This window comes from Achroia grisella, unplaced genomic scaffold (assembly GCF_030625045.1).
Source record: "Achroia grisella isolate CSIRO2021 unplaced genomic scaffold, CSIRO_AGI_Agris_v1 utg809, whole genome shotgun sequence".
NCBI lineage: Eukaryota > Metazoa > Arthropoda > Insecta > Lepidoptera > Pyralidae > Achroia > Achroia grisella.
In genome coordinates, this window is record NW_026713030.1 from 403,807 (window position 1) to 424,497 (window position 20,691).

Sequence of the window (20,691 nt, forward strand, 5' to 3'; positions counted from 1 at the left end):
ATTAATTGGAAATAATGTGAGCAAAGGCTTTGTGAAAATAGTAACATGTAAGTAAGTACCTTTTTTATCAATATCATTAGTTGGTTCAGAATTATTTTTAATTTCTTTTGACATTATTATATTTATAACATTGACTATGCACAACCTACGTTCGTGTGTATTTCAAACTAAATGCAAGTAATGTAATAATTATCATTCGAAACAATTAATTATGTCAATGTTTGTTTCAAACAAACATCGGATGATTTTTCATCTTTTTATCTGAAAATAATTTACACAATCTTCTTCTATTACACACATTGACTTCCTTGATGGTTCTAAGTTCTAATCTATCAATGCACAGTCATTGTGGGTATTAATTTTTGATCTTGAATTTTTGTATTATTTCATATACTTTCATTTTATACTAGCTTTGCCCGCAGTATCATTTGCATAAAATTTATAGCTTATTATTCTGCTGTATGCTCTGTTGTATAAGCTATATTACTGTTAAGTTTCATTAAAATCCGTTCAGCAGTTTTTGCGTGAATGAGTAACAAATATCCATCCATCCAACTGTGCATGTATACTTACAAACTTTCGAGTTTTATAGAAAAGATCTACACTTTGCTCTCACTTGATCGACCAACTATTACATTTCATAACGATGAATCAATAATACAATTAAGTTTGCTAAGCATAATAAAACAAATTTAAAAATTAACAAAACACAGTTCCATCAGGAAAACACTTTTGAAATACGGTGCTGAAAAAGTATGAAAAGAATTAACTAGAAAGATAAATTAAGAAATGAAGAAGTATTTCACAGAGTGGATGAAAAAAGGCTGATATTAAATAATATAGAAAATGGACGAGGAAAATATTGGGACACTTGAAAAGGAAAGAAAGAAGGAAAGATAAGATGAAATAGAAGAAAAGTGAAGATAGAAGGAAAGAGAAGGAGGGGAAGAACAGGGCAACAGCTACATCAATCAAATGAAAGACACAATTGGAGTTGTGTTGTATCAAGATTTGAAGAGCATGATGGAAAATCGTAGAAAATAGCAAGAGCTCAACCGACAAGATCGTCGCTCTTAAATTATCAATAAATGAATGAACACGAATAAAATAGCAAAGTTGTAGAGAATTATCTTCCCCGTCATTTGATTCAGTCATTGGTTTTTCATATGCATGAACTGTTTGTTAGTACTTGTTAGACTACATAGTGGGTACCCAGAATATATAGGGAGAAATAAAATTCAGTAAATATTACTATATGACTAAAATATCAGTGAATTATTTTTTTAATTTGTATTTAAAAATTATTCCTACTTTTTAATAAATATGCTTTACTTCTGTTACCTTTGAATATTTTTTTGAGGACTTTTAATATATAATAGAACAGACACAGTGAACAGAGACAATGTAAAGATTTTTCTTTCCTAAAACGAACCGCCCATATCAAAACTAGGCTAAAACTACGCTGCAAAACATTACAAATCACGAATACTTTTCATGGTTGGAAAGTTTTTTAAACTTAATCATCATAACATGTAACTCTTTGAAATATATTCTACTAGCTATTCGCCCCGGCTTCGCCCGGGTTACGTGTACACCCGGGCAAAGCCGGTAGCCGAACCTTCCTCTCTTTCTATTAAAAAAAACCGCTTCAAAATCCGTTGCGTAGTTTTTAAGATTTAAGAATACATAGGGACGGACAGACAGCGACAGCGACTTTGTTTTATACTATGTAATAATAAATAAAACAACCATTATAAATAGTCAATATATTGTAACAACCTATAAATAATGTATAACACTAAAAATTATAATTTTCTATATTCTATTATAATAATAGATCATAACATTACTGTAATAGAAATATTTGTATAATACGAGGAATCGAACCCTTGACCTTATAAGGCGATATGCTAAACCGCTAGACCGCCAAAGTAATCTAAAATATGGCTACATTTTTTCAATAACTTTCATAGATCATATCAAGTAAACAGACAGCCATAATGCGATACAACCTACGCCATTTCGAAGAAACAGTGTAATATTAAACGCTGCAATTCAATCACACTTCTTTCTTTTTCTCTACACTGCCTAGTATATAACTCATATCACTATAATTATTTACATTACATACCTAAATACAAATAAAACAAATCTATACAACGATAATTTACAAATAGATGCATGGTTAAAAAATAAAATTATTCTATATTCAAATGGTACACATAAAATAAACGATACAGATTCACTAAACACATTTACAGAATTATAAATTAAAAAATAATTTAAACTTACACAATATTAAGAATTAGAAAAGATGATCTTAGCATCTAGAATCAGCATCTTTTCAGTTACTTATCAACCATTATTATGAGCCTAACCTAATAAAGGAAAGTAGAGGAATATTAGCAATGAACTAGTAACAATCAATTTAGGTCGACGTTATAACAAATTTATCAGGATTAACAACTATAATGATTGAACTGTAAGTAATTGACTGAAGTATTTACAAATTTTGATCTGACATTATATCTATAGTATCTTATACTTTGTTAAGGTAATCTATAGAAATTAACCAGAAATAATCTGCATCCATCAGACCGTTATGCAGAATTTATCAGGAAGTAACAATGATAATGATTATCCTGACGTATTTACAAAGATTGACCTAACCTTATTCTATCTATACAATCCTAACGCAATCAATGGAAATTAACCACAAATAGTGTGCATTCATCTGACTATTATGCAGAATTTTTCAGATATTAAAAGCTATAATGATTATGCCGATGTATTTACAAAATTTAACCTGACCTACTTCTAACCTATACTTTGTTAAGGCAATCTATAGTATTAAACACAAATAAGTTGAATATATCAAATTGTTATGCAGAAATTATCAGGTATTAACAACTATAATGATTATCCTGATGTATTCACAAAGTAAGACCTGACGTCATTTTGTCTAATCCATCATATGCTTCTTTAAGGTAATCTATAGAAATTGATCAAAAAGAATCTGCATTCATAAACACCATGCTTTTGTAAAATTGAAAGAATGTCACTCAATCCAATGGATTGACTCCATCCAATCGCGTAGATCCGGCGATTGTGTTTACTTTATTGGGTCTTTATTTGAAAACATTTCTTTCTTATTTTTTTTCGTCTTGCTAATCTTTTTGATCTATTTCCTATGAAATCCTTCGTTTTTTTAATGGATTTGTTTACCATGTCGACTTTGTTGTAAATGATGTATCTTTAATCGTATTAGAGATACGGTCTTAATTAAAAAATAATATTTACTAAATATATCCTGGTATACGTTTTCTTTGTATACCTATTTCCTACAAGTGTCAGTAGTTTTAAAGTTGATCTGAATGTTACAACTATGTTATATGTTGTTTAACTATTCAAACATCTTCCACATTAATAATATTAGTGAAATCATAACATTCATGAGAATTGGACAGATATATAAGGACATCGTCACTGCTGACTGCGTTTTTAGATTTTCAAGTAAATCACAATTCTACACAATACTTCTCAATAATTGCTATACTGAGTTTATATAAATTATACAGTTACAAAATTTTTACGACATTAGGTTTTTCGAGTATTGGTGTATTTTCTTCTTCGTTTTTCGGGGCATCTGTAGTGTCAGGGTCATTCCATTCAGCTAATTCGGCAGTACCAATTAGTACATAGATGAGATTGGAGAAGAAGTACAGACCGCTTGCCACGAAGAACGCTTGTCTCCACAGATATTTGCTTGCCTGGAAGTTGATTTGGTTGCATTAATTATAATTGTCTTAAATTTGGCAATACCTTAATAATTAAGTTAGGATAGAAACCTAAAACAAAATTAAATAAGAAAGCACGTTGGTGTAAGGTTTTATATCGATGTTTTTAGACTACGGCTGTTAAACTAAAACAATATTAATATAAGCTGCTTCTCTCGACAGACATAAAGGAGATTTTAGCTGTCTTTACAGAACACGTTCTCTGAAGCGCCCGAGATTTAGTGCCAGCAGCCAGCGCGTGCTATCGCAAGTTATTATATTTACTCGTATCTATTTAAAGTCTTCACTATTTTGCTTAGGTTTAATGTTATTTCACTTTGTATTACAATTTCATTTTATATTCCATAGTTCGAAAGACGCGTAAAATTTATAAATTATCATTAACTCTATAATTATGATTTTGGTCTATAGCCTAGTGTCCGGCATTTTGCAATCTAAATATATATAACTCAAAGGTGACTGACATAGTGATCTATCCAAATTACTGAACGGATCGAGGTGTAATTTGGAATGCAGGTAGATGTTATGATGTTACGACATGAAAGTCGATTTGCGCGTGAAAGAGATTACGTGTAAAGGCAGTTAGAGAAAGAGGTACTGTCTTGAGTATATGTATAATACTTTATCATAATGGCATTATTAATAAACCTAAATATTTTATGTTGGTACATCATCATCATCATCATCAGCCCACTGCAGTCCACTACTGGACATAGGCCTTTCCCAAGGCACACCACTGGATACGATCGTCAGCCGTCATCCAGTTACTACCCGCAACCCTACGTAGGCCATCGCTCTACCTGCGGGGTGTCCTACACTACGTTTGCCAATTCACGGTCTCCACTCTAGAACACGCCTACTACAGCGAGCATCGGTTCTGCGACAGATATGACCAGCCCACTGCCACTTCAACTTACAGATGCGAAGAGCTATGTCTGTGAGAGCTAGTTCTCTGGCGAATTACTTCGTTTCGGATTTTATCCCTCAGAGAAACTCTAAGCATAGCTTTTTCTATATTCGTACAAAAGTAGTTATTAGCCCAGATAGTGATACATACTTATGCCTACAGATTAGGAATCGAAGCCTTTGTTTTGTAAAATTAATAATATGTGAAAATATACCGGATCGCTCTTTAAGATGAGGCCTGTAACAATTGGCGCTAACGATCCGACGAGGTTCGAGAAGAAATTACTGATGCTCATCATGATGCCAGCAAAGTTTGGCGAGATGTCGATGTGGTTTACCTGCAATAGTATTGATATTATAATTATTCATTCATCATTCATTCATAATTTAAGAGCTAAGCTCTTGTCGGTGGAGCTCTTGCCACTTTCCGCGATCTTCCATCATGCTCTTTAATTCTTGATACGACACGACTCCCATTTTGTCCTCAATTTGTTTGATGTAGCTATTCCTTGGTCTTCCCCTCCCCTCTTTCCTTCTATTTTCCTTTCAATAATAATTTTCATGAAATCATCGTGCCGTATCAAGTGTCGTAACATTTTTCCTCGTCTATTTTCTATTATGTTCAATATCTTCCTTTTTTCTTTTACCCTGTGTAGTAGTTCTTCGTTTCTTACTTAATTATTCATGTCAAACTTTAATTTATTTAATTAGTTACTGTTTGTCGGCCTCAGTGGTCTAGTGGTTTAGCACACCGTCTTATACCCGGTGGTCGCGGGTTCGATTCCTCGCACGGCATAAACATTTGTATTCATGAGTGTGATTGTTTGTATCAGTCTGGGTGTTTTCTATATATATAAAAACAATGTATTTATTTCAGTTATCTAGTACCTATAACACAAGATTTAGTTAACTTGGGACTAGATGGCGCTGTATGTATTGTCCTGTGATTATTATTATTATAACAATTGTTCGTATAAAAATAATTACGAGTTATTGCCACCTATTTCCCCCAAAACTTTTGGAGCATTTTGATGAAATTTTGTATAAACATTTCTCATAAATAACTATTTAGATCATTAGCCCTAATGAAATATAAAAAAGTAACAATATACAAAATCCAGGGCCACCGAAGACCAGGCAGGCGCCGCACTTCATGGCTGAAGAATCAAAGGCAGGCGTTTGGGGTTAGCACCAGATCCTTGTTCAGAATAGCAGTGGATAAAGATCGCCAACCTCCGGTAGGAGACGGCACATAAAGAAGAAGAAACAATATACTAATTTACGATAGAAAAATTACCTTAATTAAATTCGTACTCACCTGAAAACCAACATGCGAGGATATATTGAAAGCGCAAATTAAAACCAAAATTGTTTCAACTACATAAATATTACTCGGAGCATAAGCCAGTGCAATAAATAACACAGCGGCCGGCACGCAACCTGAAAGAATATGAATAAAAACATATTAATTAAAAATATTAAACTATGTCTATGTGACAGACTCGACCCATTGGCTTTGCGGCGAGATATTGCATCTCTGTGCATTTTCTACCGCATATATCACGGGGAGTGTTCTGAGGAATTATTCGGATTAATACCAGCTGCTGAGTTTCAACACCGTACCACCCGCCAGAAACTGAAATACCATCCTGATCATCTGGATGAATGGCGGTCTTCCACAGTACGGTTTTCTAGAAACTTTTTGCCACGCACAACCACATTGTGGAATCACCTTCCAGCAATGGTATTTCCGAACCGATACGATATTCCTTTTTAAAAGGCCGACAACGTGGGTGTTGCGGGTGCTCATGGGCGGCGGTAATCACTTACCATCAGGTGAGCCGCATGCTCGTTTGTCCCCTGTGTTATAAAAAAATATTAAACTATTACTATGGAATACGGATATAACAATGTTTTTAAATTTCCAAATATTATTAAAAGAAACTACGGGTAAAAAGCGAAGATCGGAATATAATCTTATATTATATCTTATATTGAGGCAAATAATAACGAGCCTAAGAATAGTAGATCAAATAATAGTACATTACATTCAGTTGGTGAATAGTGTAAATGAAATACTAAATAAATTGTAACTATTTTTCATTATGCCAAATTTATTAAAAAATATTACATTTAATAATTTAATGTAACTTATTAGTTACAAACAATTACATTTAAGCGTACATAAGAACGGACAGACAGCGACAGCGACTTTGTTTTACTATGTAATGATATAATGATGAGAGCCTAAAACAAGAACCTTAGCATAATGAAATAAAAAAAACAAATTTCTAAGAGCATGGACCATATGTCAGAAGGATAAAAAAAGTAATTCACAATTAAAAAAAAACAATCATTGTAATCAAACGCAACACATCGAGGCAATGTACTCAGGATACTGGCAGTGTTGTCTCTTTGAATACTTATCTTCTGGACAAAGTAGCTACCAGCTCTCAGATCACTAGTAACCTCGTTAAACCGCGCTGATACACGTCAAAAACAATTTGGAGTCTTGACTCTATGGGCCCAACGTCTAAATTTCAACTCTTCATCATCCTCGCCTCGTCCAGTTACGCGAGGTCGACTTTCCTAATTTTGAAGCGCTATGCATTTCGCTGGTAAGCATCGTCATTTGACAGGCCCAACTCCTCGACGTCCATATGGATATTACTCAACCAGGAAGTCAGTGGTTTGTATCATCCTCTTTTTATCGTAGCCATTGAAAGGCACTTTTTCACTAAGTGGTTTTATGCACAATATTTCCATACCATCTAAGTCTACATTCTTTAAGCTTTTCCGTAATAGCTATCACCGAAAGTTTCCCTTATATCGACCACCATCGACCTCGGTGGTCTAGCAGTCTAACACACCGCTTTACGTCCGATGGTCGCGAGTTCATTTCCTCGCACGGCACAAACATTTGTATTCATGAGTACGATTGTTTGTATCGGTCTGGGTGTTTTCTATGTATATTATGTATGTATTTACGAAAAAAAAATTATCTATGTATTCGTATCAGTTATCTAGTACCCATAACACAAGCTTTAGCTGGCTTAACTTGGGTCAAGATGGCGCTGTGTGAATTGTCCTGAGATTGTTATTATTATAAACGATTAAAATAAAATATCTCTAACTAAAAGCTAAAAAAAGTTTACCCAAAGAGTTGGCCAGTTTCCTCGTAGTCGTTACACTGAAGTACTTCTTAACAATGATCATGTCAGCAAACCAACTGAAGAAGAAGTTTGTAAGCCACATAACGAAAAATGGGAGAGCCGTCAACATGCCATTCTGAAATAATATTTCAATTTTAATTTTGCCTTAAATATTCACATTGTATTAAAACTAATCTTTTAATTTTATAATGCTTCTATATTTTTATGTAATTGTAATGTTAAACAAGCTAATGCCCAACTTGATGGTAAGTGGTAACTGTCGCCTATGTGTGTACATGAACCTACGGATATTTTTTTTTTATAACATAGGGGACAAACGAGCATGCGGCTCACCTGATGGTAAGTGATTACCGCCGCCCATGAGCGCAACACCAGGGGAATTGCAAGTACGTTGTCGGCCTTTTAAAAAGGAATAAACTCTTTTCTTGAAGGTTTCAATATCGTATCGGTTCGGAAATACCATTGCTGGAAGGTGATTCCATAATGTGGTTGTGCGAGGCAAAAAGTATCTAGAAAACCGCACGGTGGAAGACCGCCGTTCATCCAGATGATCAGGATGGTATTTCAGTTTCTGACGGGTGGTACGGTGGTGAAACTCAGCAGCTGGTATTAATCCGAACAATGATGTTATTAAGTTACACCTGCGATACCACTTATGCGTTACCATCTTAAAGGACTAAAATGTCATGCTCCATATCCTGTAATTTCATTGCCTACTCTGCACCCTTGCTGAAACATATTTTACAAAGCAAGCTAGCAAGCTATTTGGCGGCTGAAATAGGTGAGATTTAGACACCTCGCATACAACTTTTTACAGTAAAATAGTAAGTAGAATAAAAAAAAATATTATTAATTTTTTTTTATTCTACTTACTATTTTGCTTATTGTATTTCTCATATCTGATAAGAAATACAATAAGCTAAACAGTAAGTCAGAAATAAGCAATTTCTTACAGACAACCTGGAAGAGAGGACTGATAAACCCCTTTTCTATTGCAAGAGCTCCTTGATAATAAATAGAAATCTTTCACTCACCGCTTTGATATTTACACCCATTATTTTGTTCATGTAAGAAGGTACCTCGGAGTATAGAAACAAATTGCCCCAAGAATACCCAGTGTGGGCAATTACTATGGCATACAGGCCGCGACTGCGCAGTAAGCGGGACCAAGGTATGGCTATTTTTTTCTGAAATTAATTTACATTAAAATTTACTATTAAATTTTAATATTAATGATATATTAATAATATGTTAATGATAAATCGCTAAATAATATTATTAATTCTGTACTATCAGTATCAGAAAATATTATTAAATTTGCTATGTATTATAGTAAATAGTATATTTATAAGCAACTACAACTACTTCACTTCACTTAAAAGAAGGTACAACTATAAATTATATTACCAAATAATATAATAATAATTTCTCAGGATAAATCACACAGCGCCATCTAGTTTCAAGATAAGCAGAGCTTGCGTTACGGTACTAGATAATTGATATAAATACATAGATACATTTTTTTGTAATGTCAATGTAAACAACTATATTTTTAATGTATCGAATCCTCAAGCATCGGAAGTAAAGCAGTGGGCTAAACTGCTAGAAAACCGGGGATGTAAAAATTTTGAATTGAATTGAATTTTAATTTAGTCTCTTACATCAACGTTTTTATTACTATTCTTGCCGTTTTTACTTCATTTAAGAAGAACAGACAAGAAACTGATACATTTGTTTATTTGTAATTCTTTATTGTACAGGTTATGTATAAAAGTATGCATATAACTTTAAAAATAAATGGGTACAATAGCGAACTTATCCCAAAAGAGAGATTATATATATTATACAGATAACAATAATACAGATAATGTTTTAAGGAAAGTGTTACATATGGATGGTCATAAGGGTAAAGAAAGGCCGAAAATGAGATAAATAGGCTGTGTGAAGGACGATATGGTAAGAAAGGGAGTAAGTAATGCCTGCGAACAGGGAAGAATGGAAGAGAGAAACATATTACGCCGACCAATAAATAATTGGGGTAAAGAAGAAGCTGATGATGATTATGGGATGTCTGTTTAGTCAGAGGGATACATTTTAGGTTATTATTTTTAATTATTATACAGGGAAAATAAGGACAATTGATATATTCTTACCTTCGTGTCATGCTGTCCCAAATCCTGTTCTATGTACATTCTTTCCTCAGCTGATACTTTAGGATGCTTTGCAGGATTGTCAGCACCAAGCAGCCATATTGCAACTCCCATAATTCCGGAAAGTGTTCCATAGAATCGGAAAATCCCTGGCCAACCGAGTGGTGAAGTTGCAATAAAACCCGTTATGGGAAGTCCTAGTACTGTGCCTAATGCTGATCCTGAAATATTTTCAAGACAAAAATTAATGATATTTCTGTTTAAAAATATGTCATAAGTGTATTCGTACATGGTGTAAATTTCTTTGTTTTGGGTAAGAAATTTTAAGTACTGCTGAGCTGTATATTAGTATTACATATGTATATCATCTGTATTATATGTTTATATTTATTTTTATAGTCATATCTTTTAAAGCATACTTGTCAATTTATAGTTAGAGCAGTAAAGTCCTATCGTATTTTTCTTTTTTTTCAGATAATTCAAAACTGTGTCACGATTTTGCCAATTATATAGTCTTATTTCACTTAACATGTATGAATAAAATGAATATGACTTATTTAAAACATACTATTGCATACTCCTTAAAGCATTCTTATATTTTTACCTCACTTAGCTTACAGATATTTAATAATACTATTACCGGAGATTTTTTCAGCTTTACTTTTCAGACAAATGATAGCGTATGTGATATAGTCTATCTTCACGTCAAATTTCATTAAGATCAATCCAGCTGTTTAGTTACGACAAGGTACAAACATAAAGACAGTCAGATTTCGCATTAATAATTTAGTATACATATAGATAATACCTCCATGTACGAAAGCTGACATTCTAGCTCTCTCCGCTAGAGGCGCCCATTTCCCAAGAGCTGTGTGCAGGCTCGGTATAACACATGCTTGACTCAGACCCTGAATTATTCTAAATATGACTGCGAATACCCAACCACCCTGTAAAATAAATTTAGATTAAATTATTACTTTGTACCTTATTATAATAGGAAATAGGATTTGTTCATTGCTGAAGTTACGAGATCGCCTTAGCCTGACTACCGTTGGTAGGCCAACGTAGGCCTGTCCTACATTATCTGGGACCCTAGATAGTGTAAGGCAGGCCCCAGCTCATTGTTAGGGCGACCTATTTTACTCTTCTCAATTGTTGAAACGTGTGGGTAATCGCTGTCGTGGCTATTTAATTAAGGCGCTGCCTCTCTCAAGGCACGTATCTTGATCCCAGTGGGAGATAGAGGTAAGGCGGAGTTGGGTACGGCCCTACATCTAGGCCAAATTCTGCTTAGGATTAGCTTCAAGTGGAGCAGAATCCTGCTCCCCTTCGTTGCCTCCTTCCACATAATAACTAGGTCATAACTGACCAAGACAAACACATATCGTGACCAATTTTCCAGGAATTAATAATGGAATGTTTAGTCTAATTAGGGCTATTGACAGACTTATATAAATAATAATAAAGTGGAATATACTCACGTAATGAGAAGCCAAAGGAAATCCCAAAGATACTACGCAATTGATAAGCAATGCAATTGAGAGCAAGGCAGTAGATCCGAAACGATGTGCTAATTGTCCAGCTGGAATTTGCAGCACTACGTAGCCCCAGAAGAAGGATGCTATAACACTGTCTTGAACTTGTTTGCTCCATCCAAATCTTGGGTACTGTAAAAAATATAACTCTGATAGTAAATCTCTACTTATATATAATACTAACTATACCCGCGACTTCGTCCGCGTGGAATTTAACTTTATTTTTCTAAAATAAAAATAGCCTAAGTTACTTCTTATAGCAGCTACCTGCCAAAAAAAGTCCCGTCGAAATCGGTCCAGCCATTTCAGAGATTAGCCGGAATAAACAGACCGAGAGACAGGCAGACAAAAATTGAAAAAAATGTTATTTTGGTGTATGCACCGTATTTATATTCATATGCATGTAGTAAAATACGGTTATTTCAATATTACAAACAGACAGTCCAATTTTATTTATGTATATAGATGAATGACAATCGCATTTGAAAAGAGTAAGGTTTGTCAGTTCATCTCAGTTCGAACTACTTTCCGAACTGAAGACAGATTTGACTTATCATAAGAGTTTGTAATAAACCTACCTAAATAATGATACGTATCATTGTTAGATTCACTGTTGTTGTAAATAAACTTCCATGAATAAAGTTATTTCTACTTAATAATGTACGACAACGTCATCACTGAGACTAAAAAATTCCAAATGCTTCAAAATCTCAATCAGATGTTGTATTACGTCATTCAGATAATGCAACGTAATATCTTACTATCAAGGTTTGTTTTACAATAATCACACGCCTCACAACGTCAAATGTTATTCATATTTGTTGTTTTACTAATTTATTGACGATAAGACTCGTAATGATGTACAAATATTTAAAACACAAATGTGTGGAGTATTGTGGGTTTTTGTAACTGAGTTTTTTGTTTTTCTTTTTGTTTTATTCCATCATCTTTTTAATGTAAATATAGTAATTTTTGTGTCTTTGGTAAGCAGAACCGTCTCATTATGTTCCAACGTTTTACACACATTGTAGGTTTTTATAACTGTGATATATTTTTTTTTATCTATCAACTTTTTATATAAATATAGTAATTTTTGTGTCTTTGGTAAGTAGAACCGTCATTATGCTGCAACGTTGTACTATCGAGGTTTGTTTTATAATAACCATACGCCTCACTACGTCAAATAAAAAAATTGTTAATTTACTAATTTATTGATGATAAGACACATTCTTACAAATAGACACTCCAATTATATTTATATGTATAGATATATAGATAAGACCCGTTATGATGCACAAATATTTACAACACAAATGTGTGGAGCATTGTGGGTTTTTATAAGTGAGATTTTAGAAAATTTATGATATTTAATTGTGGTGTTGTACTTAAAAGTGACGTAGTGAGATAGACTGTGTGAGTTTTCATGCCTGATCTTGTAAGAGGAAAGTAATTAAACAAAACATTCATACAAAGGAGGAAATATAAAAATCAAATAATAACAATAATAATAAATTGCTAAATATACTGATTTGGCAATAGAACTAAAAATACAATGGCAGGTAGAAACAGTGAAAACTCTCCCAATTATTATCTCGTCCACAGGTGTCATCCCAGCATCCCTACACACTAGCCTCAAGATATTACAACTTCACCCACTTACTTTCATCCTTCTCCAAAAAGCTGTAATATTAAACACTTGTAGAATAGTCCGCAAATTTTTGTCTTCCACTTAAAAATTATCCGTCCACATCATTCATCATTTATACAGTCATTGTTTGGTGATTTTTACCCGCAATGATCAGTCTATTACCCCATCAAAGTGGAATATATAATATATATATAAAGAGATAATAATAATAATAATATTTCAGGACAATGCATACAACACCATCTAGTCCCAAGCTAAGCAGAGCTTGTGTTATATGTACTAGACAACTGATATAAATACTGATACAGATACTGAACTCATATAGATACATTATTTTTTTAAGATAAATACATATTATACATAGAAAACACCCAGACAGATACACACAATCATACTCATGAATACAAATGTTTGTACCATGCGAGGAATCTAACCCGCGACCATCGGACGTAAAGCGGTATACTAAACCATTAGACCACCGTGCTGTCGAAATGAATATAATGTTACAAACATTGTGATTAAAATGATGATAATTATAGTGAAAACTGGGCTATAAAAGGGCATATGTACATTTTTTTTTGTAATTGAAAGAAATCTTATTACACGTACAAAACTAAATACATATATCACACTGTTACCCTCGTATTACATTGTATTGCTGTTCAAGGATTAAGATTCAATTCGTATATAAAATACTGAACGTAAGTGTGTTTTTACAAAGAGTTTGTTTTTATCTTTAATTACTAGATGGGCCGGTAAATGTTGTTATGTGCTATATAAATTAATTATTTTCAAAAATAGGGGGTGAGGGTAGAAAGGTGACAATTTATATATATATTATTATATATTTTATAAAGCTGAAGAATAATAAGTTAAAATTTATTAAATTAAAATTTATTAAATCAAAAATATAAAAACAAACTGGGGTTCGAAATGAATGAAGAAAATATAATGCAAAAAAAAATGCATTGGACCATCTTAAGGCGTATGAAGAATTTAGTTTAAGCCTTATCCTCAGACCTGCTGAACATACACACAGAATTTCATAATAATCGTTCAAGCAGTTTCGGAGCAGGTACAAACACTAGAGTTTTATATATATACCAGCTACTGGCCCGGGCTTCGCACGAGTGTACATGTATTATACATATAAATCTTCCTCTTGAATCACTCTATCTATCTATATATATTAAGAAAAACCGCATCAAAATCCGTTGCGTAGTTTTCAAGATTTAAGCATACATAGAGACGGACAGTTAGCGATAGCGACTTTGTTTTATACTATGTAATGATGGGAGAAGTGTAACTTATAATGTGTAACATGTAACATGTGTAAGTACATATATTCATTGTCACTTATTGCGCTGCTCGTGATAATGGAATGTTACTTTTCACTTAAGTATATAGTAAAATGTGTAACACAGTGTATGCACAGGTTGCCATTGTCACACTTGACTTTACTAGTATAACACACTTTGTTTTATACTATGTAATGAATGGAGAAGTGTAACTTATAATGTGTAACATATAACATGTGTAAGTATATATTGTCATTGTCACATATTGCACTGATCGTGTTAATGGAATGTTACTTTTCACTTAAGTATATAGTATTTTACAATATACTTAAGTGAAAAGTAACATTCTGTGTAACATAGTGTCAATGTAGGTTATCATTGTCATACTTGACTTTACTAGTATAACACACTTTGTTTTATACTATGTAATGATATATGTATTTTGATATAGATTGTTTCTTTAATTTAAACTTAAACGCATAAATTATGCATTATGTATTTTACATTTTATTTAACGATATATTTTTTAATCCTTGTATTTATTTTAAGAGTAATATATAACACGAAAGATAATTTCGTTGTTGGTATTATTAGATACCGATAACGAAAAATTATCTTTCGTGTTGACATTGTAAGTTAAACCTTTGATATGTTAACACAATGAAATGTTAAAGCTCGTCGGCATCCGGTCTCTACATATTTCGTAATGAAACGTAACGATAAAGAGTTGGTAAAAAAAGGTGTGGCTTTTGACAATCGTTTGATTGATACATTATGTTCAGAGGTTCAAATTTCGATCTCATCATCATTATCATCAGCCCACTCCAGTCCACTGCTGGACTTAGGCCTCTCCCAAGGCACGCCACGAGGCTTGATCTATTGTACATATATATATAGCTTTATGGAAAAGCATCATCTTTCAAACGAACAAGAAATCAATTTTAAAAGTCGATTCATGTAGAAAACAATATTAAACATATACAAAAAATAATAATATTATTTTCAGAATGTTTTTGAATTATACTTTAATTTTAGCACTTTTAATGATCAAAATATTGTTAAATAAATTTAATAATGTGTGTAATTATTAATGATTTCGAAGTTTCACTAAATACATTAAATACAATATAGGTATTTAGTTAAAACTTCACCACTACGTGGCACATTCTAATAAAAATACAATTTTATAAAAAAATGTTAGATATTAATATACAAAAATTGAAAATTTCATTTTTTTAAAAAAACATGATATCACTTATACTTGAGCGTTTTAAATCTTTATTTCACGAGAACTATTTTATACACGACTAGCTTTTGCTAGCTTTTGCTAGCTTCGCTCGCGTTAATTTATCCCCTTAGGGGTGGAATTTATCAAAATCCTTTCTTAGGGGATGCCTACGTTATAGTAGCTTTGCATGCAAAGTTTCAGCCCGATCGGTTTAAAATTGACAAAGTTTCATACAAACTTTCATCCCCTATTTATCCCCTTGGGGGTAGAATTAATCAAAATCCTTTCTTAGCGGATGTCTACGTCATAACATCTACCTGCATGCCAAATTTCAGACCGATTCGTCCAGTGGTTTCGGCTGTGCGTTGATAGATCACTATGTCAGTCACCTTTGAGTTATGAGAGATTACTATTATGTATATAAAGTCACCTTTGCAAATCATTATAATCATCTGCTTCTATCTATCTGCTAAAAAAAAAATCAAGCAGTACTTACTGGTGGCGTCAGCATTAACGTATTGAAGAATCCTGCAGATTCATATGCCTCTTCACTGATATATAAACTAGTATGTTTGTCTGTTGTATTCACTGGTGATAGTATAGTTAAATTATTATCAACTATTGTTTCATTAAGAACAATAGCAGCATCTGTATGATTAGTATTATTGTAATTGGGTAATTTGTTATCATGCATCACCATTGCTACCAAAGACACTCCCATGCAAGATCGCATGCTGTATGCAATTGTGAGGCATAGGAATAAAAGAACACATTGCTGATGTCTTTGGCCCCATCCGGAAACTGAAAATAATAATAATAATAATAATTTAAAAAAAAACCAGCAAAAGCTGAGAGAAAAAAAAAGAAACTTTTTTGTCTCAAACAAAAACTAATATAATTGTTGCAATACAATAATAAAATTTAAAACTAATGAAGGAGACAAAACGGTCTATAACTCAGTGAGGGCAGTGAGTCCACCTTCTCTGCTATTCTGTTATAGCCTTTATCAATAAATTAATACAATATAAGATCGACGACAACGATAGCATATTAAGTTAAGTTCTAAACTATAACTAACGAAGAAGTTATGAAAGTTATCATCCGTCATACTCGTGAAACAGTTCCCACACACAGCACCCGGCTGTGTGTGGGGACTGTTCTATTTGCTTTTGCAATAGCATAAGCTCGTGGTCACCCTTTTCTCTTAAATTTGAATTTAAAAAAGAATCTGTATTATTGTAAACATGTATAACAATAATTTGAAAAGAATACGAGCTTCTCATCTCGAAATCATTCCGAACTGACGGTAGATTTGATATATCATAAGAGTCTGTAATTGACCTACATGATTAAAGATATTTGGAATTTTGAATTGAGGGAAAAATAGAAGAAAAGAAGGGGAGAGGCAGACCAAGACACAGCTACATCAAGTAAATTAAAGACAGAATTGGAGATGTGACGTATCAATTTTAAAAGAGTATAATGGAAGATCGTGGGATGTGGCAAGAGCTCCACCGACAAGAGCATCGCTCTAAAATTAATAAATATAATTAATGAATAAAGCTAAATTTACGTTAAGTTCCGTAAATCTTCTGGTATTTTATTATACCTCTTTCAACTTTATACATCACTTTGATATTTCACTTTGAGATTCTTCTTTCTAATTACCTATTGCCCAAAGTATATTAATTTATAATCATTAAACAATTTTCATTTCACTTTAAGTTATACGTTAATGGCATTAGAAATAGAAATGATGTATAAAAACATAGAATTAATCCAAACGTTTGAATAGTCAACATGGATACTTTTGATGTAGTATTCCAATAAATTACATAGTTATTACTAGTTATAATTAGTTCTTGTTGTTTTACAAGATCATTGGAAATATAAATAATCTTTATTCAAATAAACTCATTACAAGCAGTTTTGAATACTCATATTTTGATTCTACCACTCATTCGGAATGAGCAAGAAACTTGTGTGTTGCTTTTGAATATATTTTTTTTTAATAATTACAGTATATCAAGTAAGAGGCATGCTATAATCAACATAGAAATCGCACTCTTTATTAGTGTAATCAGACAAAATTTTGTTAATCATGAATTTTCGTAAATTTTCAATGCTGGTAACACATTGGAAATTCATAACTAACACTATAATAATTCCAATTCTTACAAAAATGTGCCGTGAAATAAAGTAGGTAAAGGAGACTTTGTAATGACAACTATTGACCCTATTAATCATGACTCTAAAAGGTAAAGGTAAACTCGTGAACGAACATTGCTAGTAGGTATATGATTGATTTATTTTATTACTCAAGTAGCTATTTAGTTATGTCAACTTTGCTAATTGGCTATTTGTATTCATTTAATCTAATTAGGTATTATTTTGCGGAAGTCCATTTCACTACTTGATGGAATTATATTATTTTGTTTAATTCCGCTACAATTAACATGTGTGAGTCTACAAATATTCGGTGTGGAAACCTGACCAGCGTTACGACCTTCTCCAGTGACGATAAAATTCCGACCGTTATTAAGTCTATACGAGACTCGGTCGTCAAATTCTAGTATTTGTATTCACACAAAATTCTTAAAAATAAGTTTCTTGCTCATTCTACCTGTGATGAGTCTGCGTTCCGAATAAATGGTAGGACCGAAAAATTATGACTATTCAAAAGTATAATAATTTTATTTGAATAAAGAATATTTCTATTTCTATTACCAACACAACTTCCCTGAACACAATCTTCTATTCTTAGTTCATCATGTAGGGCTGTAAGTATCATTAGAATTCAGTCAAGTTAATACTTGACGGACTTTATTCTCATATTAGCACCTTCTGTGTAATATCCTATCATTAGGTGTAATCATTTTAAAATATCCATTAAACCCTGATGCGCAGAATACGACCCTAATAGCTAAACCACTAAACTGCACAATAGAATATAGATTGTAATATAAACAACCTATTATAAGGACTAATATAAGAATCATTAATATATCTAGTATTAAATAGACTAGAAATTAAAGCAATAGTCAATACTACACTGATTTTAATATTAAATCTCTGGAATATATATTCTAATATAAACAATTTACTATGAGAACTAATAAAAGAATCATTACCATATCTAGTATTAAATAGATTAGAAATTAAAAAAATAGTCAATCCTACACTAATTTTAATACTAAATCTCTGGAATATATATTCTAATATAAACAATCTACTATGAGAACTAATAAAAGAATCATTACCATATCTAGTATTAAATAGACTAGAAATTAAAAAAATAGTCAATCCTACGCTGATTTTAATACTAATAAGAGTCGATTCTAATGTGCATAGACAATGGAGTTATGCATCATATTGAATTGAAATAAGAATGATTATCTAATTATATATAACTAGTGTTATTTAGTCTAGAAATAAAGAAAATACTCATTGTCACATTGAATTTAATACTAATAACAGTGTTAGATGTTCAAACAAAAATAATAATGTTCTGTATGCATCTTACCTCTTTTGCCATCATAATCGCTGGTATTCTTGAGGTTATCTGTCTTTCTATCCATTGTGAGCACACGTATCACGTATGTAGAACGTGAAATCAAATGATTAACTAACTGTGAAATAACAACGTATAGGCAGCTATCATTATAATGCTACCTTATAATATTAAGTCAATATTTGTCTTATATTTACGCCCTTCCGGTATTTTATTACATGATCTTTGTCTAAATATACTACTGTGCTGTGATGCAGTGATGGATGACGATCATTTTAAAACTGCGCTGGTTAAAATACTTAAGCTTCTAAAAGGTTTGTGATAAGGATGATTTTTACTTTGGCATTGCGTAACTTGAAAAACTTAAGCATCTATCTAAAACTGTTCGAAAATACAGCATGAAGAAATGAATCAGTTGAGTGTTTTCCGTTCTTCTCGACTTTGCATCGCTTTGTGTGTTCTACCGAATATATAACGGACTGTGTTCTGATGAATTGTTTGACATGATGCCTACGGCTACCTTTTACCATCGCACCGCTCGCCATCGACAGGGAATTCATCCTCACACGCTGGAACCTAAGTGGTCTCGGGCAGTGCGGTTTCAGAGGAGCTTCCTCCCGCGTACACTTACATTGTGGAATGTACTACCCGTCGAGGTTGTTGTTATTGTCGGCTGGTGTTTCAGGCGTCTATAGGCTACGGTAACCGTTTACCATCAGATGGGCCGTATGCTTGTTTGCCACCTACGTAGTATAATAAAAAAAGTAATTAGGTTAATAGGGACATTGATAAAAATTTACATATATGAATAAATTATTTTAAATTTGAATTTAAATTAAAAAATCAGACAGAATTCGTACTGGCTATCTGAGACGTCTGTATTTTAAGTTACTACATGAAAAATTGCAATTTTATCCATTTATACCTATATGTTTTTAGTACCTATATATTTATATGAACCCCATAAACTACTTGATGGAGTGATGCAGTTGTGCCAAATTTTTATAACTTTTCTACAATTGTGTATTTTATTGGCAATAAATAGATTAATTATTACATTTTTTTTAAGATTACTATTTGAACCAGCAAACGTTTTGTCATACACATTAAAATCGCTATTAAAAAATAGGGGTTGGAGATATAAGGATGATAATTTAGGGTTGTATGTATTACATAATGCCACATTATAAAAAACTAAACACCACACGCCAATATATTAAAAAAAATGTTAGGGATGGACAACTTAGTGGTGTGAAAAATAGATAATATCCGATTCTCAGACTACCTAGTTATTGATCAAACTGACGTTACCTATACCAGTAAATTAAAGGTTTAACTAAATTAACAGCTTCCCAAATTATATTATGCGTAGTTGATGTAACTGTATACCTGTTAAAATTATTTACTACATGGATTATAAGTCATGTGATCGTCAAATTAAATAT

At 32.4% G+C, this 20,691-nt stretch overlaps 1 protein-coding gene across 1 annotated transcript; it reads right to left on the minus strand.

Annotated features, from left to right (window-relative positions):
• Positions 1-3,578: 3,578 nt before the first annotated feature.
• Positions 3,579-19,313, minus strand: LOC131851911 (putative inorganic phosphate cotransporter). Its single transcript, XM_059202464.1, has 10 exons — positions 19,259-19,313; positions 16,232-16,536; positions 11,508-11,693; positions 10,835-10,973; positions 10,030-10,247; positions 8,911-9,063; positions 7,859-7,991; positions 6,022-6,143; positions 4,919-5,041; positions 3,579-3,770 (listed from the first exon to the last, which is right to left on the minus strand). The coding sequence occupies exons 1-10, from the start codon at positions 19,311-19,313 to the stop codon at positions 3,579-3,581; spliced, it is 1,626 nt and encodes a 541-aa protein (XP_059058447.1).
• Between the last annotated feature and the right edge of the window lie 1,378 nt (positions 19,314-20,691).